The sequence below is a fragment of the Littorina saxatilis genome, linkage group LG4 (genome assembly GCF_037325665.1).
Source record: "Littorina saxatilis isolate snail1 linkage group LG4, US_GU_Lsax_2.0, whole genome shotgun sequence".
In the NCBI taxonomy this organism is placed as follows: Eukaryota; Metazoa; Mollusca; class Gastropoda; order Littorinimorpha; family Littorinidae; genus Littorina; species Littorina saxatilis.
The window spans coordinates 29,152,372-29,178,401 of NC_090248.1; the positions used below are offsets into that span (position 1 = coordinate 29,152,372).

The 26,030-nt window shown below is 40.6% G+C and overlaps 1 protein-coding gene across 1 annotated transcript in view; it reads left to right on the forward strand.

Annotated features, from left to right (window-relative positions):
* LOC138964425 (synapsin-like) overlaps positions 1 to 26,030 on the forward strand; it is a 130,814-nt gene that overhangs the window by 95,517 nt on the left and 9,267 nt on the right. Inside the window, exons 5-12 of the mRNA XM_070336381.1 lie at positions 7,280 to 7,371; positions 13,320 to 13,470; positions 14,326 to 14,415; positions 18,709 to 18,771; positions 20,511 to 20,653; positions 22,875 to 22,949; positions 24,752 to 24,854; positions 25,205 to 25,320. Coding sequence (XP_070192482.1) covers positions 7,280 to 7,371; positions 13,320 to 13,470; positions 14,326 to 14,415; positions 18,709 to 18,771; positions 20,511 to 20,653; positions 22,875 to 22,949; positions 24,752 to 24,854; positions 25,205 to 25,320 — 833 coding nt within the window. The remainder of the gene's footprint in view (positions 1 to 7,279; positions 7,372 to 13,319; positions 13,471 to 14,325; positions 14,416 to 18,708; positions 18,772 to 20,510; positions 20,654 to 22,874; positions 22,950 to 24,751; positions 24,855 to 25,204; positions 25,321 to 26,030) is intronic.

Consider the following 26,030-nt stretch of genomic DNA (forward strand, 5'->3'; position numbering starts at 1 on the left):
ATTTTTCAACCCATATCACCTCCCAGCTACACTTACACAGTTGGCAACTCCCTCAGCGTTTGTTTGCGACAGTGGACGTACAGCCCCTTTTTAAGACATCCAACAATCAGAGAAAATCAGGCCTTAAAGGGAGGTAAATGTACAGACATGATGAAAAGAACATCTGAGAGAAAAAAAAAACTAAGGTCTTAAAAAAAAGGGTGGGTGGGGGGAGGGGTGGGGGTGGGGTGGAGGTTGTCTTAAAACGGAAAAAGGTCCGAGGTGTCTTAAGAAAGGAGGAGAAATTGCCTATTATTTTAAAGGAAAAAAACTAGGGCCTTAAAAGAGGGGAGGTTTTACAACAGGGGTGGAGCGATTGGGAGATGGAGTGGGATGCGAGGGGGGTCTTCTTCTTCTTCTTCTTCTTCTTCTTCTTCTTCTTCTTCTTCTTCTTCGTTCATGGGCTTAGACTCCCACGCACACACGTGTTTCTGCACGAGTGGAATTTTACGTGTATGACCGTTTTTACCCCCGCCATTTAGGCAGCCATACGCCGCTTTCGGAGGAAGCATGCTGGGTATTTTCGTGTTTCTATAACCCACCGAACTCTGACATGTATTACAGGATCTTTTCCGTGCGCACTTGGTCTTGTGCTTGCGTGTACACACGAAGGGGGATAGCCTAAGCCACTAAGCAGGTCTGCACATAAGTTGACCTGGGAGATCGGAAAAATCTCCACACTTAACCCACCAGGCGGCCGCGGCCGGGATTCGAACCCTCGACCTTCCGATTAAGAGGCCGACGTCTTACCACCCCGCCACAGCGCCCGTCCGAGGGGGGTCTTAAAAGGAGCGTTCCACTGTGCCTCTGACAATGTGTAGAGACACAAAGGTTCGATCGAACGTATTTTTGCCCTCCTCCCTCGGGCCCCTAGCTCTTATTTCCCGACTGCGATGTGCAGGGAGCGGGTGTTGTGATTGCTTCCGGGCCAGATTGTGGTAGCTTGCGTCGCGTTCTGCGAATCGATACCACGGCTAAAAGATAGCAGAAGAGCAACTCGGTGTGCGGCATGCCTTTTTTTCTCTCGCGATCTACCACCAGGCTTTTTGATGATCCCCCCCCCCTCCCCCACTCCCCTGTCTCCCTCCCGTTCTACGCATCATCGTGTCTCCCTTGATCCATTGTCTAACGTAGGACAAGCAGTCCAAACCCCATCACTCTTTTTATCTTTTGTCGTTTGTTCTTGCTGTCTGTCTGATCCCCCCCCCCCCCCCCCCCCTTTCTCTATTTTCCTTTTTATTTCGCTGTCTCTCTCTTTCTGTATGTTTCTCTCTTGGTCTCTGCATGTCTTTGTCTCTCTCTCTCCCTCTCTCTCTTTCTCTCTCTTTCTCTCTCTCCCTCTCTCTCTCTTTCTCTGTCTCTGTCTGTCTCTCTCTGTCTCTGTCTGTCTCTCTCTCTCTCTCCATTTCTTATCCCTGTTTCAATCTCTCTGTGTCTGTCTGTCTGTCTTTCGTTCTGTTTGTCTGTCTTTCTCTTTCTGTCTCTGTCTGTCTGTCTGTCTGCCTGCCTCTCTGTCTATCTGTCTGTCTCTCTCTCTCTCTCTCTAAGATGAACGAGACTTGATAGGGAGGTAGCTTCAGCAATATACCGTTGCAATGTGGGTCCTGAGCAAATTTCACTGTTCATTGATCGGTTTATGTAGCACAGCTTTCTCCTACAGCCAGGGGCTTATGGGGCTTCTCAATCTTGTTAGTGGAAACTGAGAGAGAGAGAGAGAGAGAGAGACAGACAGACAGACAGACAGACAGAGACATAGACAGACAGAGACAGACAGACAGACAGAGACAGACAGACAGACAGAGACAGACAGACAGAGACAGACAGACAAAGACGGAAAGACAGACAGACAGACGAATAGATAGACAAATATAGAAAGAAAGACAGACAGACAGACAGGCAGAAAAAAGACGGAGAGACAGGGCGAGAGACGTACAGAGATACAGAGGGAGGAGGCAAAGGAGAGAGCGAACAGAGAGAGAGAGAGAGAGAGAGAGAGAGAGAGAGAGAGAGAGAGAGAGAGAGAGAGAGAGAGAGAGAGAGAGAGAGAGCCAGGAGGGGGAGTTTTGGAGTCGTTTGAGTGTGCGTGCTTGCGTATGTGTTTCGTTGCCAACCACGACAACCGTATGTACAGTACAGTATCTGACAAAAGAAACGCACAACCCTACAGTTCAAAAACGCGGGGATAAAAACCAACAGCTCGCTAGTCTTTAGCAGAACTTTTGAGAAACAATCTTTTTCTACAGTACACTGAGAAGAGTAACAATTACCCAGAGGAAAGCATCAACAGGCCTTCACAAATTGTACATGTGCTATGATCATCCATTCATTTTGAGATATTACTCCAATTTTTCTCTTTTTTAAGGTTCAAACTAAGTTATGTGTCATCTCACTCATCCTGAATACCTTCCACTGACCCTTTTCACGCATAAAGAAAAGGAGGGGAAAAAAGCGCAAGTGCCGACTGGTTGATTTTGTTGAAAATTGGAGCTCACACGAATATTTTCCAGGTGACGGATAGTGATATATTTTTGACAAAAGGTTTGAAGCTTTGAGGGAAAAATAACTTCTGAAAAATGGAAATTAATGTGGTTTCACTTCTTGATTTGCTAGGCCCTCTCGCCTGTACAAACTTTGGAAATATTCCCAGTGGAAAGAAAATTGCTTACATGGTAAACAGACATCCTTTCCGGTTTCAACGACAATGTCAGGGTTTCTTTGGGGTGGTCGTTGAGGGCAGGTGGACGTTATCGAGAGGTGGTCGCCAGGGCAGGTTCGACGGTATCTTTGATTTTCTTGCTTTGCTACTCCCACTCGCCTGTTTTGATTTTGGAATTATTTCCTGCAGAAAACATAGCTTACTTTTTAAACACAAATGTTTCCGAAAAAAGATAATATTCCCTGCCACGCTATTGTTGGTCTCATTGCTGATCATTTCATTTGATGTCCAAAGATACATTTCACAGAGAGTAAAAGAAAGTGTTATTTGCCCACGAAAGATCAAGGTAAGAACTAACAACATGTCTTCAGTTGAAAGCTAAACAGCTTTTTTTATCTAAAAGTTATACACTTCTTTCATGTGTCTTAATGGGATTTTTTTTTACCACGAAGAAAAAATAAAACTCCTCACTGTCACAACCACTCACTCTTGCTCGTTCTTTCGTTAAACTAACAATGGGACCAAGCAACCTGCCAACCAACACACCCACAAATCAGCCAACACACCAACCAACACACCAAACTACCCAACCAATCAACAGATTAAAAAGATCCCCCACCAGATTACCAGCCACTACCCAACAACGCTTGCAAAAAACAAAAAAAAACACAAAAAAAGTTCGCTTTCACCGCAAAGAAAAGCCAACGCCAGCGCAGCTTCGATCCTGACAGCAAAGGCTTAGAATTGTCCCGTGAGAAAGAACCATTTGCATGAAATCTTCCCCACATTGACTGGTGCCAGAGCGGTGCTATCGCGAACAAGACCAGCATGCACGTTGTAAAGTTCTCGTAGAACTGTGAGCTACGACTGATTTGCCCTTTGCGATCGGCAGACAGTCGGACGCGCAAAGCTAGCCTGCAGGTTTTGCAGATATGATAAACAACTTTGATCACGATGGCAAAAGGAGGTCTGTGGACAATTTAAGGACGTTGTGTGGCGTGTGATTAACAATTTTTTTCCCCGGGTAATTATATAAACACTAAAGAAGGTTGTTGGATTAAATGGATTCTTTTTTCTGCGCTGTGTCTTTGTCAGCAATTAATATTATCATATTTTATTTGATTCTGTTGTCTGCCGGATTACTTTTTTTCTGTTATTTCTGTAAATCTCGTATATATATATTTCTGTTATTTCTGTAAATCTCGTATATATATCTCTCTCTCTCTTTTTCTCTTCCTCTTTCATTTGAAGGCCGATTGGACAATTACAATAAATCATCCGAGACTAAGAGAGAAAGAGAAAGAGAGAGAGAGAGAGAGAGAGAGAGAGAGAGAGAGAGAGAGAGAGAGAGAGAGAGAGAGAGAGAGAGAGAGAAAGAGAGAGAGAAGAGAGATATAAAGAGAGAGACATAGAGAGAGAGAGAGAGAGAGAGATGTTCAGAGAGAGAGATAGAAAGAGAGAGAGAGAGAGTTGGAATAAAGACGGAAGGGAGAAAGAGATGAGTGGGTGGATGATGGGAATAGGATCCGTGTAGTCCGGAATTCCATTAATACAAAAGCTACCTAGGTCGGCAGACAATGTCATCCCACACCCTAAACAAATGTTCACCCCCCTCTCTCTCTCTCTCTCTCTCTCTTGCTCTCTCTCTCTCTCTCCCCCCTCTCTTTATCTCTATCTCACCCCCCCCCCCCCTCTCTCTCTTTCTCTGTATCTTTTCCCCGTCTCTTTACCTTGTGTTTAAAACCTGGGTAAGAGCACTCTCAACGGGAGATGAAAAAGACAGAAGCACTCTTATAGACGGCTTCGCATTGACGTACCCCATGGAGCGCATGACAGTGTATAGGCATAGTCCTCCTATGTAGGCGCTTGAACTCATCATATCAGATCTGGCTAGTCTAGTCTAAGGGATAAGACCATTCCCCCCACTTGGACACAAGCCAACAATCAACGGCATCTTTGCTTTCTGTGAAGGGTTAGATTTTTTTTAATGATTTAATTTCTTAAAGGGTCACCTTGTCCTTTTTTTCCAAGATCATTCCATAAAAAAAAACCTTTCCACTTTGAACAGAAACCATCCAGGCTGCTGATAATTGGATTTTGTCTAAGGGTGAAAAAAAAAGACCTTATCCTATGTAAAACCCCGGCCGGATCTAAAATGGTGGGCCGAATCTTTAACGCGGGAATGACTGTGCCTTTAAGAATGCCATTGATGTCAATTCTATTTCAGTCGGAAGACGTCCCAACCCACCCACCTTCTAACCTCTCTCCACCCCCCCCCCTCTAAACTCCCCACCACCTCGTGTTTAAAACCTTTGAAACAAGACTCTCAACGGAAAATGAAAAAGAGTTACAGCCAGAATCACTCTCAAATGGCTTCACATCGACTACTGCCTCCGGCATTTTACTTTTCAATAAGAAGCTGGCTTTGCAATTTCGTGAAGATCGATGGTATGACGGTGGAAGAGATTTGTTGGGAATATGATCGATACGTGTTGCATTGTCACAAAATCCTGGTTATTCGTTGTAAACGGCGTCTTTTGTTTGGTGTCAGGTTTTCAAGTTATCGTCGGACATGCTGGCTACTTTGTGTGATTGTTTAGTGTGTGCGATAACGTTTGACATTGTGTGCATTTTTGTAACGTTGTTAAAACAGCATAGAGATGAACGCTAACCAAAAAGAAGAGAAAAGAAGGAAACTCTGCATATTCAGAAATTAGAACCACTTCAAAGCCCCCCACCCCCTCTCGCCAAAAAAAGTAAACACCAAAAAATCGGACAAGCGTGTCTGATAACAGCCAAAACTATTTTCGCTAAAAAACTAACGGGCACATAGATCTACGAAAAGAGCGTGAGTCTTTTACTTCCGTTACAAAACTTCATGGCTGAGTGCGTCAAAAAGAGTATAAAACCACTTCCGTTACAAACGTTTCTGGCTACATAAACACGGGTACAGGTTATAGAGATATATTGGGTTGGAATGGGTTGATGGACACTCGGTTCCCTGCCTACACGAACTCTATTTCATGCAGAGTTTTAGACAATAATGGAAAAACGAGTTAAGCGGTTTATGAACAGAACTTCGGGTTTCCCATCATCTTGTACGTTGCACAATCAATGCCCGGGAATCTCTCCTTGCTGACTGCAGGCTATTTGGATCCCTTATTTGAATGTTAAAGATGCAATTGTTGCTGATATCTCTAACCATTTAAAAAAAAATAAAGTTAGAGTATCAAAAGACTGAGTGGAGGTGGGACTTGGTCGTGTGTGTGTGTGTGTGTGTGTGTGTGTGTGTGTGTGTGTGTGTGCGCGTTTGTGTGTGTGTGTGTGGGGGGGGAGGAGTTTCTGTCTGTCTTTCTGTCTGTCTGTGTTTCTGCCTATTATTCACCACATGTACCATCATACTAAGAAAAATATTCCCACAATAAACAATAACAGCAAAGCCAAATTCACTACCATCTCAGTAGACCGCGGTTTTGGTTGACAACACCAAAACACCCTGCGTCAAAGTCTTTTTGACTCTGACTAAACGGTAAACAGTACACCGTACCTTTAAAATCCTCCCCGCTTATGTACACGGGCTCCTGTAACAAGTATCGATTAGTAGAATAGGACTGTACGGGACGATGAAGGATTGCGATTTGGGTGGAATTCAATTCCAGCCCCACTTAACTGCTTGGCTGCTAGTCTCGCCTTAAAAGCACTCAGCTGAAAGAGACCAAAAGAAACCACCCAAAGCTGATGAGAATTTGAAGAGTAACTCGGTTTCTGAGCCTCAAATGGTAGAGAGAGAGAGAGAGAGAGAGAGAGAGAGAGAGAGAGAGAGAGAGAGAGAGAGAGAGAGAGAGAGAGAGAGAGAGAGAGAGAGCGAGAGAGAGAGAGAGAGAGAGAGAGAGAGAGAGAGAGAGAGAGAGAGAGAGAGAGAGAGAGTTTTTTTGGGGGGTGGAGGCGGTACAAAAAAAAATGTTCGATTTCGTTGTCAGACTGTTTGAAACCCAACTACATTTATCCTGCTGTCACGCATAGCTGGTGCGTGACAGATTTAATCAACAAACAGAGGGGGAAATCGATTACAAATGAGCGCCGTACGTCTTTGTCAATTTATACTAAAACGAAAAGAATTGTCCATTATAGCCTAAGAAGAAAGAACTTCCTTGACCTCCATCAGAATAACAAAGAGTATTCAATAAAATCATGCGCTTTGTCACGTCTGTCACGAACTCGCAATAACTGATAACTACAAAGTCCGGAAGGTGATGTGGTATTTTGTGTTGGATCCTACGTACGAACCTGATCAAAGAAGTTTTTTGTGAGATGGGTAAATGATTGAATGAACTGCTTTGGAATAGTGTATCATAAGAGTCGGAATAATACTTGGATGAAAGAGACAAACAAATAATTAGGAATTGGTCGGAAGAGGTATTGGCAGTTTGTCTGTTCTGTTGATTGTTTGATTTGAATGATTGATGGTTGGATGGGTGGCTAGATAGATAATAGATCGGGTATTGATTGACCGATCTGTCTATTTCTTGCTTTCTTGCTTGACTAATTGATTAACTTATTGGCTGATTGATTGGTTGATTGCAGGCAGAGTTCTCGGAGATCAACTTAGCAGCCTACTCAGACAGCGGTACCATGGTGGATATTCAGGTCAACAGAAATGGTACCAAAGTCGTCAGGTAAACACACACACACTCACACACACACACACACACACACACACACACACACACACGCACGCACGCACGCACGCACACACACACACACACACACACACACACACACACACATACGAACACACGCATTCACCTCTGCCCCCCCCCACCTACAGATATGTGCATTTTACTTTTTACTCTCTTGCTGTTATTCCTTCATGATGTTTTTCTTGTTCAGTTTGTTACCAGTAACCTTCTTCAGTTGCTGCTCTGAAAGCTTGCGGTACCTTTTGCACCAATCACATGAAAGAATGAAAGGGTTAAAAGTCAGGATCAAAAGTGTCCCATGACAGTATCTATGGCAACATCAAGTAGACTGACTAATGTCCGAGCTAACGTAACGCGATGGATAGCTTGCAGTCACATGGGGTTAGTGTCAAGGGATATTTTGCTGTCCTTACAGACATAGGCACGTGCCACTAGTTTGTGGAAACCAAACAATACGGCGTCAGATTGTCCTTTTCTATGAGAGGCAACAGAAAGAACGATAAAGAGAAAACATAGTTTGGTGGTACCAAAGGTTACGGCGGCAGGTCATCCCCAAGTGTAACAGAGACGCCAGAGAGCCCTATAAATACAATGTTTTCCATTATCACTTCTCTGTCATCCAATGGCTTGGAAATTCGGGTCACTTCCTCCCAGCAGAAAGCTAACAGCAACACCAACAGGTGTGGTGTAATCAGCCGACTGTGCGTTTGGCAGAATGACCGCGGCGGTGACACGGGAGTAGGGCATTGATACCGTCTCTGAGTCATCACAGAAAATAGATTCCTGTCCGTCCCGATCTTGATTGAAACTTGTGGCCCGAGGGTCACAAGTTTGTTCTCTATTAAATGAGCTACTAGATCACTCCACTATCTTATGCATTTATTCTGTTTTTATCTTCAGCAGCTGGTATTCATCAGCACTAACACAGCATCAGCATTCTACTTGCACAAAAATGCACAAAAAAAAACAACCAATCTTGTTATCGTACCATATTACATTCATTGTGTTGGAGCACTTACACTAAGTTCATCAAAATACTAGTTCATATAATCAATGCAAATTTGATTGACTGATTTGGACCAATTACTGAACAGACAAAAGCCTACTCATATTTTTAGAGGCGTTGCTTGTGAAAATCGTGACTGAATCAACATTCGTCTGTTATTCTACGGTTTAACAGCTAATGTTGGTTGACACAAAATAAGCCACACGATTCGATGCATTTGTCCACACAAGTAATGAACAGTTGGTGCCGTGAATGTTGATCGGTTGTCAAATTGCATCGCCATCGTGTTGTGGCTAATCAACTAGATCCGATCCGAGAAAGTTCTAGTCCGTGTAATCATAGCGAGCGCACAATCAGTTGCGAGGTTTTGCAGCCAATGTTTGTCGACACAATAATTATTAACTGGACTACGGTGTGCCTGCAACTGAATGCAAAGGGGATCATTTTGAACACATCTAGGAGAGACGATAACCTTGGGACAGTTTGACATACAGACTGGAAACTAGGGGAAATGATCCTGCAGAAACCAACATTAATCTGCACCAAATATGAAGTTATTTCCTGAGCACTTGTAGAAGTCATCAGTGTTTTTGTGTGGCATCATTCAGGGACCACCCTGTACGATTCAAATGGAAGCGACGTTTACTCAGTTGGACTTTTGATCCTAAGGTTCAGCGTTACGTCTTTCAAGCTATTCGTATTTCACCTTGTTGGAAATCCATTTAACTTTTTTAGGAAGTAAAAAAACACAGAACATAATCGGGGCCACCCAGCAACTCTTCAGTTGAACAAAAAAAGTTTGAACCAGCCATACATCATGTCTTTCTGTTGCTGACACTCATGCAAATTCCGGCGTTGACCAAAGCATAGTTCTCTGGAGTGCTCATCCGAAATCAGCGGGGCATAAGAGGGTCCACAGTTCAGAAGGAAAGGTGTCCCTGGTCAATACGCAGGGCACATTAACCAGATTAACTAATGTCCGAGTTGGAGTAAGCGATGGATACCTGATAATCACACAAAGTGAGTTTCAAGGCCATATAGTTCGTCAAGGGGCTTCTTGCCGTCCGTAAAACCACAGGCACTTGACACTGAAGGCGCCACACATAACTCTCGCGAGAGTTGTTGCAAGTAGGTTGTACAGCTTAATCATATACGATACCGACACATGCCCAGCTTGGCGGTGACCTCACGAGTAATTTTCTACTGCTGATTCGACAAGGTCACCGAGAGAAACTTCATTTTTGAAACACTGTGACATTCCCTCGCAGGACACACACACCCACTATAGAAGTGACAGAAGTTTCACTATACGACATAATTTATTGTGATATCTCCTCTAAGTTTGTTTCGCTTTTGACGTCATCGATTTCACTTAGGGAGAGAGGGTCAAGAATAGACTTCAAGTTTTGTTTAGTCGTTGTCGTTTTTACAATGTGGATTTTGGTTATTCACTTAGAGGCATTTAGCTCGACAATCGTCGACGGCAAAAAGATAGTGTAAACGCTTACTGGTTGGGAGATGAAAGCCTGATGGGAGTTTTCGGTCCTCAATATTATAAAGGTTCTTGTACACGCAAAAGCACAAGACCAAGTGCGCACGGAAAAGATCCTGTAATTCATGTCAGAAGATGGTGGGTTATAGAAACACAAAAATACCCAGCATGCCTCCCCCGAAAGCGGTGTATGGCTGCCTGAATGGCGGGTTAAAAGCGTTCATGCACGTAAAAACCCACTCGTGCAAAAACATTAGTGAACTTGAGAGTTTCAGCCCATGAACGAAGACGAAGAAGAAGAAGAAGAAGAAGAAGAAGAAGAAGAAGAAGAAGAAGAAGAAGAAGAAGAAGAAGAAAGACAAGCAAACCTACAACTGTGTATCTTTTCATACGTGTACTCGTATCACGTGCCTGTGCCAGTAAGTGTCAGAGCCCGGTAAAACGTCAAGCATAATCGATTGACACAAGCGCTAAGTTGCATAATTACTTGGAACTCGACATCTTCCCAATATTTAGTCAGGTGCACGTACCAGTAAGTGTCGGGACCCAGGAAAACGTCGGGAATTATCGATTGATGCAAGAGCTGAAATGCATGATTATCAACAACTTTTTTTTTGGAGGGGGGTGGGGGGTGGGTGGGGGGGGGGGGGGGGTGGTTGGGAAGAACATACATCTATTTTTTAAAATAGACAACAACTTAAAGGGATACGTATGGCGGCCAAACAACGGTCTCAGTTCGCCTCATTAGCGACACAGTTGGGTTTGGGGGGTTGTAATTATGTTTCCATGTAAGAGGCGTAACACCTTGAATAAATAAAGCAAAATGACGTCACAAAGCAGGGGAAGTAACTTGAATTCACACACTGGCAATACCTTAAAATCCGTTAGTGCTTGAACGTTCGGTCATTCTTATTTTAAACGCTATGTTCGTGTTATCTTTGTTGACTGTGATTTCTTTCTGCACTGTTTTTTTAATTTTGTTTACGTCCTTCTTTAGTGCCTCTAAGAACGTTGAATTTTGCTTACATTTGCTAGATTACGGATTTTAGGTCCTACATTCCCAAGGGTTTTGTATGCTAGCGTTATTGATGATAACAAGCACTAACAAGATTATTCGATGAACAGAATATGGTCTCAAAAGCAGAAGAGCTTGCACAACGAGACTGTTCCCTTCCCCCTCCCCCCTTTTTTGGTTTTTATTTTGTTTACATTGATTTGATTAATTCGTATACTAACGGAGCGCTTTCGATTTAACCATAGCAGGTGTGTCTAAATAAGATCACAGCGAATATTCCTTGGATATCTTAATGTTAAATGTGCCAGTAAACGTCTCCAAACCGGTTTCTTCAGTGCGTTTTCTTTAATATCGACCCAACTTCTGTTCTGTGCCTGTGGCAGAGAGAGTCAAGACCCAGTAACACTGGTGCTATGTTGCATTAGCGGCGCCATGCTGAATCCTGCCAATGTCATCAATGTTGCATGGAACACGGATTACCCCTGTATTTTTACGACTAAACGAAATCAGCTAGGTTTCCCTTCTATCAGACTGGAATTGAGATTGAAGGTTGAGGTCTTGGAAGATTACTTTTCACATTTTTCTTCTTCTCGAAATTGGCTTAATAGTGCCCGATTTTCCCTTGCTGAATAATGTTTTTGTTTTAAACATTCTCTTTGATACATAAACCTTTATAATCAATATTTAATGCGCAGACATTCTGTTTGAATCCGCTGGTTTCATCGTTCCAAGCGATGTTACTACCTCTAGCGAATTATGGGTTAAAAGAAAAATACCTGGTAATGGCGTTTCTTCACTTTTATCCAAAGACAAATTATTCGGGAATTGCTTAAATCTCTTTTGATTTTTTCGACACCTTTTACTTCATTTTCTGTTCTTTCTTGGCACAAAGATTAAACAGTAATCGCGCTGGGTCTTCAGTAAATGGTTCTGACCTAAAACCTACAGAAACAGCAACAGCAGCAGAAACAACACAACAACAACAACAACAACAACGACAACGACGACAACAACAACGAGCGAGAAAATAAACTCTCATGAATTGCGATAACTCATAGTCATAGTGACGAAGCAGCACATTGTTTACATGTGTTTGTTGACGCTGTTGTCGTTGTTTTCGTTGTTGACCTAGTCTTTCAGCTTTCTTATTAATGGGATTTCTAATTCGTCGTGTTTTTCTTTATCTCTACAGATCTGTTAGGCACGACTTTCTGCTCATTAGTAATGTTTGACATTGTTTCAACAGGTTTTTCAAGCCCGCCTTTCTGCTCATTCGTCGTGTTTTTATTTGTGTCAACAGATCTTTTAGGCCCGACTTTCTGCTCATTCGCCCTGATTGTCATTGTGTCAACAGATCTTTCAAGCCCAACTTTCTGCTCATTCGTCGTATTTGTCATTGTGTCAACAGATCTTTCAAGCCCGACTTTCTGCTCACTCGCCCTGATTGTCATTGTGTCAACAGATCTTTCAAACCCAACTTTCTGCTCATTCTTCCTTATCTTCTTTGTGTCAACAGATCTTTCAAGCCCGACTTTCTGCTCATTCGTCTCGGTTTTTGTTGTTGTCAACAGATCCTTCAAGCCCGACTTTCTGCTCATTCGCCCTGATTGTCATTGTGTAAGCAGATCTTTCATGCCCGACTTTCTGCTCATTCGCCCTGATTGTCATTGTGTCAACAGATCTTTCAATCCCGACTTTCTGCTCATTCGCCTTGATTGTCATTGTGTCAACAGATCTTTCAATCCCGACTTTCTGCTCATTCGCCTTGATTGTTATTGTGTCAGCAGATCTTTTAATCCCGACTTTCTGCTCATTCGTCCCGGGTTTTTGTGTGTCAACAGATCCTTTAAGCCCAACTTTCTGCTCATTTGCCCTGTGTGTCTTTGTGTCAACAGATCTTTTAAGCCCAACGTTTTGCTCATTGGTCATGTTTTTGTGTGTGGCAACAGATCTTTCAAGCTCGACTTTCTGCGCTTTGTCCTGTTTGTCTTTGTATCAACAGATCTTTTAGGCCCGACTTTCTGCTCATTCGTCCTGTTTGTCATTGTGTCAACAGATCTTTTAAACCCAACTTTCTGCTCGTTCTTCCTCGTATTCTTTGTGTCAACAGATCTTTCAAGCCCGACTTTTTGCTTCTTCGTCTTGTAGTGTCTTTGTTTCAACAGATCCTTCAAGCCCGACTTTCTGCTCATTCGCTCTGTTTATCACAGTGTCAACAGATCCTTCTTCTTCTGCGTTCAATATTCATTTATCCGTAAGCCCGACTTTCTGCTCATTCGCCCTGTTTGTCTTTGTGTCAACCGATCTTTCAAGCCCGACTTTCTGCTCATTCGTCCTGTTTTTGTGTGTGTCAACAGATCTTTCAAACCCGACTTTCTGCTCATTCGTCCTGTTCTTCTTTGTGTCAACAGATCTTTCAAGCCCGACTTTTTGCTCATTCGCCAGCACGTGCGGGACGCCAACGAGGACTGGCGAAACTTGCTGTTGGGCTTCCAATATGGCGGCATTCCTTCCATCAACAGCCTCAGTTCCACATACAACTTCCTGGACAAACCTTGGGTGGTACGTGTGAAGATTGTGTGTAAATGGTAAAATGGTATGTGGTGATACATGCTGTGTTTGTGTGGGGATGGGGGAGAGTAGCAAGGACTGGTGCACGCTTTCTACTTTACTTCCGTTACGACGAAATCCTTCTGTCAGTTGCGTGAGTGCTACCAACACAACTTCCTGTATAAGCCTTGTGTGGTGCCTGTGCATTTTTTGTGGTAAACAGGGGATGGTGGTGGTGGGTGGGGGGGGAAGGTGTCAAGATGCAAACAAAAACTGGCGCAACTTACTACTGGGCTTCCAGTATGGCGGCCTCTCTTCCGTCACTTCCACCCACAACTTACTGGACACACCTTGGGTGGTCAGAGTTGATTGTATGTGTAAATGGTATAGGACGGGTCACTTGATATATATAGTGGTTGGGAGGAGGGGGAGATGGGGAGAGGGGAAAAAATGAAAAATCGTCCAGCATTATGTGGCATGATTATCAATCTTATTCAGTACTATGGCACAGTCTGCTTTTTCTGAAAGATCTTCTGCAGGCGGGCAATTTAACTATAAACTAGGTCGATACATTTGTGTGAAATCTTAGCCCAGCATTATTGTATGATTTGTTTTATTTCGGACAAATGCCTTTACATTTGGTCAACACATTGTGTATGATAGTTAAAGAGCCGCCCTGATATGGCCCTTTGTGGTCGGCTGGGCGTTAAGCAAACAAACAAACAAACAAACAAATAGTTAAAGAGAACACTTCACTAAGTTTGCTCCTGTAATGATCCATTTAATTCGCTCAGTTGATTCAAATCGTGGAATGCTAAGAGAATAGCTCATTAAATTTCCGCCTGTATTTGTCTTCTTTTTTTTCAGTTCGCTCAAATGATTCAAATTCAGAAACGCCTCGGTCGTGATGCCTTTCCGCTTATCGAGCAGGCGTACTACCCGAACCACAAGGAAATGGTGAGTAACATGTGGGTGAGTTGGCGTCCAATTTTAACTCTGCTGCTGCCGCCTCCCTTGCCTGGCTGCAGTCACTGCGTGGACAGTCCTTCATACCCCTGGGGCCAGTCACACAAGTATGCGCACATGCACGCTCTTGAGGCTTTATGCGCTTTTAAAATCTGCGCGCTTTTCAAAATGTTCTCTTTTTTTTAATTTTTTTTTTTTAAATCTCTGCGCTTTTTCAAGATTTTATCCGCTGTTCAAACACGTGCTCATGCCAATTTTGCAGATTTGTTCTGCGTTTATTCTTAAAATGTGCCTTCTTTTGAAATTCCAATGCCCTTTTGAAGGTATCCTTCTGCTAAATTAACTTTTGCGCTTTTGAGGGACCCGATTTTGTAAACTCATTCTGAATTCGTTTGCAAGCCTAGCACCAAAAGCTGCTTTTCCAATTTTTGCACATTTAAGGAAACGTATTAAAGTTTACGTGTCATTTATTATGTTAGTACACTTTTTAGACGATATTTCTGTGTTGTGGCGTAACAATTTTAAATAACCATCTGCATAGAGACGGTACATTTTTAAGGGTCGAGTCTTTTAATCAGTATGAAAGGAAACATTTGAACGTTTATGCTTTGGATGTAAATAAAAAGGGTTGACATTTTATGCAGTTACCGCAGAAATGCTCACCATTAAAGCGTTACATTTGTGTAAATTCAAATTCTGAGACATCTGTTTGAAATTATTCAACTGCTTTTGCAAAAAAGAACTGACGACATTGCCTCAGTTCTTTATGTTTGAAATGATGAAATGAACGGTTCTTTGGATATATTTGAAACTGCCGTTGACTGGCCCCAGTTTTTAATCATCCCATTTGTATTGAATATGTGTTGTTTGGCAAGACTGTGACCTATTCATTCTGCAATGCAAAGCCATCTTCATTATCGTCATCACCATCGTCATTATCATTTGTATTGGATATTTGTTGTTTGATAAAGTGAATCTCTGACCCTAGTAATGTGAACAAAATTGCCATGTAATGCAGAAATCCTTTTTTTGTGTCTAGAAACTTCCGTCTGTTGCCATCTTTATACAAACACTTTGGTCGTGATTACCCCTCCCTGTACTTGCACTTTGCTTCTTGCTTCCTACATTACGTGCGCACTCAGGCTGATGACTAACTAAGCGCAAAACCTCTAACAAAAGTGATTTGGCATATACGCCATTTTACAACTACACTTCTTGTAAATCTATACATTTTTTAAGCTATAAAAAAGAAACATTTAAGTCTTATTCAAAAGCTTATGTCTATAAAATGTATCCGTTAAAAAAGGTAAACAATGCATATCAGTTGTATCGGAAAATAAAGCTCAAAACCTGAAAGAAATCGGTGTTGTCACACAAACGGTTGTTTCTTTGGTGGTCGCGTCTGTCGGCTGTGAAACAAAAAAGCCTAATATGATTCGAACATCTGTTGCCAGTTGTATGTATGTTGCAATAATAGGGGTGTGTGTGTGTGTGTGTGTGTGTGTGTGTGTGTGTGTGTGTGTGTGTGTGTGTGTGTGTGTGTGTGTGTGTGTGTGTGTGTGTGTGCAGACTAAAACATATTAAAACATGACCCTGACACTTATTAATCCTTGAAAATATTGCACATACCTTAATAAAAAGAACCTCCGCTTTCTGGACCTTCCGGTAGGTTAGAGTTAAGCCAGAGTTAATCTTTAAAGACATCTAGCTGACATCAAACAGGGCAATTGGCTTTAAAACAAGCAAATAGACTTGTGCAGAGATCCTGGTATGCCAGGGGTAACTTAGCGAGCTAAAAGCATTCCAAAGCCTGGATGTGAGAAGAAATGAAAGTAACAGAGATAAGTGACCACTATGTGACCCGTGGAAAAGCCGACCATTACCACTTAGAAAATAACTGAATGGAAAACAAGGTCCAACAAAAAGGAACGAACAGTATCGTACATGTATCATAAAACAAAACGAAAACAAATAGAAAGAAAATAGTTTATAATAAATCAGGGGTCCAGCGTATAGGTAAGGGTACAAGCAGATTGGCCAGCTTAATTCCTGGTAACTTTGACTTTGTTCCCTCATTTTCACTTTATACGGTTTGAGGTAATACTGCTGAGGAATAGGTTTCAGTTTGTGTATTTAGCCTGTCGTTGTTGAAGACTTTCCCAAACATTATTACAAGCACCTTATTGTCAGATTTTGTTATTTCTGGCAAAGTACAGCATTGCAACATTGCTTGTTCTTTTGTCTACATCATTTACACCCATTCGTTTTCCATTTATGGGATACATCAGAGTTCATGTGAAATGTAAAGTCCTATTACACGCTTATTTTTGAGTTGAAAACGGCTTGCTTCCTAGTAAACAAAAGTTAGCCTCACAGTTTCAAATTTTCAAATTTGTCGTCAATCTTAGTACATCATTTCACTTAAACAAAAGAAAAAGGCAATAGTTTTAAGTTTTGCAGAGAACCGCGACCTTAAGTGAATAGATAGGTGAGTTTTTAGCGTGTACATGTCGCAATTTATTTTTTCTAAACAAGAATTATGTTTTTTGTTGTGTTGATATTGTTCTGTCCTTTTGTGCCAGATCATTTTGTTTCCTTTGAACCTGTGTTTTCTATTAAAGATCACTTTGACATTCTTGCCTTTTTCAGAGTCAATGAATTGTTTGCTTGTAGCTAGAGTTTAAATCATTGTTTGTGCTTCCTTTATTGTTATTTCCCTTGTTTTATTGTCAATAAATTGTTTGTGTTTTATGCTTCGTTCTTGATTTAATTATTTTGTGTGGGCTGTTTTATCATAAGAAATGCTATGCTTTGTAGCATTCTTCTTGGCAATTGGCATAATTTTGACCCATTTTTTCTTCTATTTTGACACTTCTCTATGTTAAAATAATAAAGAAATACGCGTAGAGCAGTTTTCATTATATATATGTTCCACTTTCTTCTTGTATTGTTTCTTTCAATTCTTTTTCAGCTTTAATATTGATAATAGTATCTCTCAAAATAGCCTTTACTTGATCTTTTATACATCAAAAACGTACTGTTTTGTATGAAAGCATATTCTCTGTATGAACAGTTGCCTGAAGATGTACAAAAACATTAAAAGCAATGAATCTGAGAAAGAGAAGTTAGCGTTGTTACTAAATCAAATTATGATCATGTACGAAATCTGTATTTTACCTCTGGTTTTGATACGAGGAAAGTTAGGTTGGAATGATAAAGAGGAAATTCGATTACTTTTAATACACGTTGAAAAAAATACTTACCAAAAGTGGAAGGGTAAGACAAATTACTGTACTTGTATGTATGGCTTGTTTGCTTTTGTATATATATACATGTATTAAAATGTCACTGGCTAACAGAAACATGCAGCGATAAACACAATTATTTATGACTGCAAGACACACTCACAAAAATGATGAAAGTGTATTTTTTAGCTACAAACTTCTTCTACACACAGACGCATATTATGAATATATAATGTATGCTTGTATATCATATATATTCTGTTGTAAAGGAAGTTGATGTTTCTCGCTTTTTACAAACGTACGTCGTCTCTATCTATTGTAAAATATATGGGGTTTATTTCTTGCGTCATATCATCGTTTTCTCCAAAGTAATTGGTAAATATTTTCTCGTACATCCATTTGGATGGATACAACATGTTCCGCTTTGTTCACAAAATCTACAGATTTATGAAACAAATGTAGACAACTAAATGTCAATCAGAAATCTTTGTTTCTACGCTATAATTGATGTGAAATACTAGTGCAATTTGGGGGAAAAGGCAAATTGAAAAAACCCAAATCGTAGTCACAAAGTAGGTATTACTTCATTGGAAAAAAACACGTCAGTATTTAATGACTACGTGAATTTTGCGCATTCACACGTTGCCTTAGCGCTTGCAGAAAGTCTATAAATGCTAGTTATTTGGAAACAGATCATAAACTCATTGAGCTTCTGTGGTGACATAGGACAATCCAATAACTGTTCCTATCATTGTTTTTTTAGACGAGCTTGAACTAAACCAGCCGTCATCGTTTCACAAACGTTTTAGTAAAACAAGCAGAATAAAGGAACATTTCATGCATCAATTTTACTTGAACAAGCAGAATGAAGACAGTCTTTAAAACATGCCTATGATTTTCTTTCTGCAGAACCCACATTATCCTTAGGCAATTCCAGAAAAGGTATTCGAGTATACTAACATTTAAAATATATTGGCAAAGAAACATTCACTTTTGTGATGTACATTTTGTAATTTGTTTTCTATTTGTGGTTTCACAGCTGATCACACCAAAGTTTCCAGTTGTTGTCAAGATTGGACATGCGCATCAAGGGCTTGGCAAGGTAAGTAGTAGTTGTTGTTGTTTGTTGTATTGATTAATATAAGTATAATATTATGTCTTTAGTGACCTGGATTGCATCTTGCTTTAAAGAGAGTTTTTTTGGTGTCTTTGTCGAAGGCTCATTGGATTTTGGAAATGTGACAATCATTTGGGTATTTGATGACTTGCAGCAATTTCACAGCATGGAATCTGGAATAAAACCGTTAAACCATGAATCAAAAGTAGCTACTTTTATCCTTCCTTATATCTCATGATTTATCAATGTTAAAGTTAAATCTTGACTCTGCTACTCTCAGCTTCTAAAGGAAAACCTTTTGCGACCTTGAAAATACTTTGCAGTAAAAAGGGAGGATGGTATTTTCGTTGGATGTGACGTCATAATTCTGATGATAGCGCATGACGTCATGTGACAGGTGAAGATAGACTCTGCGCACAACTTTCAAGACATCGCCAGTGTTGTGGCTGTGTGTGGGTCGTATGCCACCACCGAGATTTTTGTTGAAGGCAAATATGATCTACACATACAGAAAATAGGAGACAACTACAAGGCCTACTTGTGAGTGACCTCCTCTACACCTAACAAAATGGCTGCGGCGTTACCCTGCACGTGTTTCTCTTTAACTGTTCATTTTTGTATTGTTAACTTTTTATCCTTGCTTTTGCGATTTTTGGTATACTCAGCTCCTGTGTTTGTGGACATTTCATCACCTGATAATCTCGTGGTCTCTCTGTTTTTATCCTTTGCTTAGCACAATTTCACTTACCCCCTTTTCTCGTAGCACCGTCGTCGTTGGAATCTAACTCGTATTTTATCTAGCATGCTTTTCCGTGTCCTCGCTTCCCCTATCGTCCATTCGTTTCCCAGCTGGCGTCACAGATGGCTTTTACGTGCAATGGAATGTTCGAGGCATTTCTTGAGCAAGCAAACCAAAACACATTTTGAAATAAGAAGAAAAAAGAAGAAGAAGAAAACAAAGGAAAGAAAGACAAACAAAATTAATGACCTTTTCTATGAAGTATAAGAAGTACATTGGACCCTTACATTATCGGAGTTGCAGACTCTCGAGCTTCACACCTTTATTTATAAATGCTGGATTTTCTTGGTTTAAAAAAGATCATCCCCTCGCCCAGAAATAACAACATCTTCAGACTCTCAAGCGAAAAAAAGGGAACCTACAAAACAAGATATAAAAAAGATCATTTAATAAACTTCACATAAACGCTAGTGTGAGGAGGATTACTCAAAAGTAGACCTTGAGGTTTCAGCCAATGCAATTTGCTTAGCTAGAATTGCAGCACAGCGTCAGGAAATTCAGACGAAACTACATTAAATAAAACTACTTAATGGAAACATTGCTGGGCATGAAATTGAACAGTTAAACGATCGGAAACGAAAAGAAAAGCGGAATTGATCCAGGTGTCAAACTTATATTGAATACGATCTGAGGACCTTGTATAGCAAATGAAGCTACGAAACGACACGAGTTAAAGGACAGGTATGTGGCAACTATGGATACGCGGAAAAGGAACTAAAACATCAAGAAAGAAAAAGAAAGAAAAAAGAGTAAAAGACACAAAAAAGCAACAAGAACAAGGGAATAAAACAAAAGAAAAGAACTAAAATGAAATGAAATAGAATAGAATAAAATCTGATACAAACAAAACAAACAAAAAAAGAGTAAAAAACAACAGAAAAGTAGAAGAGATTAACCAGGTGTGAAATTGATGTCGGTTGGCCAGGTGAGAGTAACCTCCCATTACGATTACCAAGACATGGCCGGCGTGGTGGCGGTGGGTGCCGGGTATTCTACCACCGAGCCCCTTGTTGATGCTGCATGCGATCTGCACATCCACAAGATAGGCAAGCATTACAAAGCCCTCATGTGAGTTGCCACCTCCTCTTTGCTTGGTCTATTTTGTGCTCCCTCCTTCCTTTCCTCCCTCGCTTACTTGATTTTTTTTTTCATCAGCGAAAAGGGCAATTAAAGCAGCGTAGCTTCATTCATTTTCTTACTGGGTATTTCAAAAGCCTTTGACGTTTTGTACACATGTAGTTTGTTTTCTCTCTTTCATTTTGTTGTTACACACGTAGGTATGCTTAACAGTTAGGAAAGGTAATTATATGAAGGTAACGGCGTAATGTAAACTGAGGGAAGATAGGGTAAAGCCAAATAGTCTTGTGAGGTTTCCCTCAAGGAAAATCGGGCTGCTTTCTCAATATGGAGAGCAAGATTTCACGCAGTACGGCACTATAATAAGTAAGATCGTGAACCGTGAAAAGTGGTGTATATAAAATGAGAAGCACGAACTATGTGTTACATGAGACAAAGGAGATTGCAGTTTAGGAAATAGATGATTACTCTGAAAGGAATCTATTAGGATAAGATCTGTGAAACATAATTTCGAGCAGATGATACACACAGCATGTTTATGGCGAGATAGTGACGAGCTATAATTAGTCCTCCAGTGTTTTGCTCCTTTTTAAAATTGTATTATTTTCCTTTTCCTGCAGCCTCAGTATCATGCAAAAGCCTTTTCCCTAATTTGATTTCGTCGTTGTGTTGTATTTTACAATCGCCACATCGGCGTAAATGATATCCATAATTGTTTTTGCTATTTTTTTGTATTTGCTTCTCGTATTATATTTTTCTCTATGTATGTTTCTAATCCCCTACCTGTGTGTTTCGTGTTATTGACGAATGTTACATTATTCCTTTACTAATTTTGTTTTTCTTTCTATAATTAACAACTATAGGTATGAAAAAAGCAATGAAGTTTGTTTTACGAAAGGTGAAGATGAAAATACAAATGATTACCAATGTATCTGCTATAACTAAGGTTTGACGTATTTATTTTACTCATTGAGTACCAAAACTGTAACACTACATGTAGTTTTTGAAGTTTAAGTGTTGTTTTTTAAAACTGTGTTGCGCTGTTGACCAAGGGCACCTAATGAAACATTTAATTAATGTAACGTGTGATTAATTTGTTCTCCTCCTACGGTAGATATCTAGGCACCGCGTGACCTTCTTATTAAATTAAAATTAAATAAACCGGTTGACAGGGCTATATTAATCAAACTAACGTTTAAACTGAAACAAAAAACCAAGAAAAAAAAACCACCTGCATGCAATACTAGCCTAAATGATTGCATTCAAGTGCAGCGTGGTAATTTTAGCTCTCTCATTGTGTGTGCTTATGAAATGATTAAACACTGTTCAGCCTGCAGGAAATCACCAGCTAAAAGTTGCTCTTGATTGATTTCAGTGTTCTACATGTAGATTGTCGAACGTGTAGCAAAGACCTGTACGAGTACGTGTAGATATTGCGTCACCCGTGACTCACTTTTTCCTCCAATGTTCCAAATGCGTACGTTGTTTTGCTCCCACCAAGACTGCAGATCTTGGCAAACGCGTGACGTAAAAACTAGATTTGATGACGTTACCCGTACATGTTCCCGTACACGTCCTAAAAAGTGCTGATCTAGTACCCAATATTGACGGACTGTGTGATGATATCTTCTGCTATGGTCTGTTGAGACAGTGATATCAAAATCGAGACCGGAGGTCGAGATTTTGATATCACTGTCGAAACAGACCAATAGCAGAAGATATCATCACACAGTCAGTCAATGTTAGATATATTGCTAATTCTCTGGACATTTTGTATTTACTGTAAAGAAATTACAAAAGTATTTGTCTCAGTTTTGGCTGTTCCATATTCCTCCCTCTGATTATTATTTCTTTTTGTTCACTCTTTTCTTGTACTTTTCAGTATTTCAAAATGTCTTTTCTTTCAAAAAGTCTTTAGTCACTTGCTCAACTAAATTCTGGGATCATTACATTTTCATATATATTTGTTTGTTTTTAAATTTAGGTGTTTTTGTTTTTGAAGTGGGGAAGCAATAAAGAGGTCGTCGATATCAAAACTGATATCGACTGAAATGTCGTCGATATCACTTTTGCACTGAGCTCAGTTTTGCCCAATTGACCAATGGAAATCCACGTAACATATGAAATAGCAATATATCTTGCTATTGACAGTTTTGCGTGTGATGCAGGTGCTGATGTGTTACAACAATCTTGTTCGTTTTTTGGTCATCAGGAGGAAGTCTATTTCTGGAAACTGGAAAGCCAACACGGGATCGGCGATGCTGGAACAGATTGCCATGAATGAGAGGTGGGTGAGAAAGTGCACGTGCTACAGTTCAACCTATCATTAACGGTCACCCAAGGAACCGACAAAAAGTGGTCGTTATAGACAGGTAGTCGCTGTGAAAATATGCTTTAAAATTAAGAAAAAAAAGTATCCATGGGAGTGGTCGTTGTAGGTATGTGGTCGCTTTCGGGAGGTGGTCGAAGCCTCAAGGGGCAGTAGCCTATCCACTGTATTAGTTTTTGTCGCAGGGTGTGTGTAGGGGAAGGGCTCCTAATATGGACCGGCTCCTAATATGGACCACCTCCTGTTCTGACAAACTAACGGCGCTAGAGCGCTCAAAACAGTTTTATTCGCTGTATTCACCCTCTCTGGATAACTTGCACATGTCAAAACAGTTGCAGAAACACAAATCTCAAAACCGTTAGGCTTTTTCTCTTTTTTTCACTTTTGGCAGCGTTCACTCTAAATTTGCCGCCTAAAACGGACTCGTTTCTGTCCACAGCCAAAGCTTTTATCACACAAAAATTGCTATATATGACAGCTAAGACCGCATTTGTTACATGTTAGCAGTGTTGACCCCTAGTTTCTACTGCAAACAAAAAATAATAGCAAAATCTCAAAGTATGTGCGAGTCCCCTAATATGGACCACCTTCAACAAATCGAAGAAAATAAAAGCTAAAGGCTATTTTCATTAATTCATTCAGAAGCTTGCTGGAAATAACCTATAACTAGCCCTCGAGATTTAAAAAAAATATAACAAAAAGTCTTCTTTTCGTGGAAGTTGATAATTTCACTTATTTTCACTCTGTTTTTGATAAGCTTCTTTAGTTTTCTGTTGTGCTTCAAATAATGTTCTGATCAACCCCAAACAGATAAATCTACAGCATATTTGAATTAGTCTGACTTGCACACTAAGTTGTATCATGTTATTTTGAAGTAAAGGTCTCTTCACTGGTCAATATTAGACACCCGGGCTCCTAATATGGACCATTTGTGAATTTTTTTGTATTTCATTTTTGCTAAATGTCTATCAAAGCTTATTCACTCCAATTAGACCTAACGGTTAACCTAAGAGATACGGACTACCAAAGACAAAATGAAACTTCTTCGCAAGAAAACAAGCTAGTTATCAGCATGAAACAAAAAGTGGTCCATATTAGGAGCCCTTCCCCTATATATATATATATGTATATATAACAAAATCAAGGAAAAGAAAAGCCAAACAAAGAATGTCAAGTGGCAGCCCCAATTTTCGACCTGTTGCCAGGCCTTCCTCAGGGGCGTGTAATTCTGCGAGACGCCAATTCATGCATCAATTACTAAGCAACACAATGCCATGTTTATATATATATGTGTGTGTTGTTGTTTATATATAAACATATATATATATATATATATATATATATATATAAATGTGTGTGTGTGTGTGTGTGTGTGTGTGTGTGTGTGTGTGTGTGTGTGTGTGTGTGTGTGTGTGTGTGTCCTTATTTCAATATCTCGGATCCCATGCACCCAAGAACATAAGGATTCAGTTCAGAGTCTCTAAATAAGTACGTATGTTAAAGCTGATCACCGCACAAGAAATAAGATGTGTTAGCAGAGATGAAATATGATCAGACTAATTTTCATAAAGTACACTCGTTTACTACATTGTAAGTAATTTAAACGATGACCAACTATTGAAGCTCAATCTCCCCCATGCCCCCTCCCCCTCCTCCATTCTACCCCATCCCCAACAACCCACCCCTAGTTTTGAGAATACGCCAAGCATATTTTTTCAAAGAACAAGTTGCAGTTGCTGTGTTTATTTGTGTTTTGTCAGATTCAAGCTATGGGTGGACGAATGCAGCAAGATATTCGGTGGCCTTGACATTGTGGCCGTGGAGGCCATTCAGGGCAAGGACGGACGGGAACACATCATTGAGGTCAGCGTGACATTGGGGTCTTCGGCTGTGTGTCGGATATAATGACAATTCTAGGCACCTATCTGGGATTCAATTGTGTAATTTTTGTCGTTGTCATTTTGATTAAAAGTTCCTTAAATGGAATTCGTGTGTTCGGGGCTGTGACAGTTTAAATGTTCAGTTCTGGGGGCTAATGTTGGATTCATTTGAAACATTAGCTATATGATAGAACTGTTCAGGTAAGAACATGAGAGAGAAAAAAACGAAAACTTACCTTTGAATGAAGTTGCTTCATGTATTTCCGATATGATTTTCATTCTGACATTGTATTTAATACTCATGTCTTAAATATACTTGTTTACACTTGACAGGTAAACGGATCATCTATGACGTTGCTAGGGGAAACACAGGAAGAAGACCGACGGCTGATATCAGAACTTTGCTTGACTAGGATGCAACAGTACCTCAAACCCGTCACCACGCTCAGGTACTTACCCTCCCTCCCTCTCACCCCCCCCCCCCCCCCTTTGCCACCATCGCAACCTCCACCCCATCACCACCAACACAAACACTCTCAACCCTCATCCTCACTCATTCGTCTCAACCTCTGTATTCTCCATCCCTCTAGACCTCTGTACACTCCAACCCTCGTTCGTACACATTTCAGGCTGCTCGTTTTAGAAATGGCGTTTACGTACAGCTTTGTTGCTTAGTGTCATTGTTCCATGCTGGCAAGACCATTTCAGCCGTTTTATGTTCTCTTCACGTCCTCTGTTGCTAATAAAAGTACGTAACTTTTGATGTAATCTCAGACCACTTTATGTTTGGTCAGCGTCGGTTTGAATATAACACGCAGTGAGTGATCATGTGTTAAGGGTATTGGCTGAAAGGGATACAGGCAGAATATGGATAGTAAACTGTGCGTTTATGTTAATCTTTAGTTGTTTCAGGCTTTTAATGTTTTTAGTAGTGTAAAGCACAACCCGGTCCCACTTCAAGTTCAATGCTCATCTCTTATGATGTTCAAGTTAACATGTCGAAGTTCAAGATCGAGAGGATTGTGACAGAGGGGGAAAAGGGAGTCAATGTATGATTTAGAATATGACTTTGTCTGTTGCTTTAGTTGTTTTGATGCTGTGTTGGTGATGTTGCTGTGATGGTGGTGTTCGTGGCATTCCAAGGAAATCCCTTTTTCGA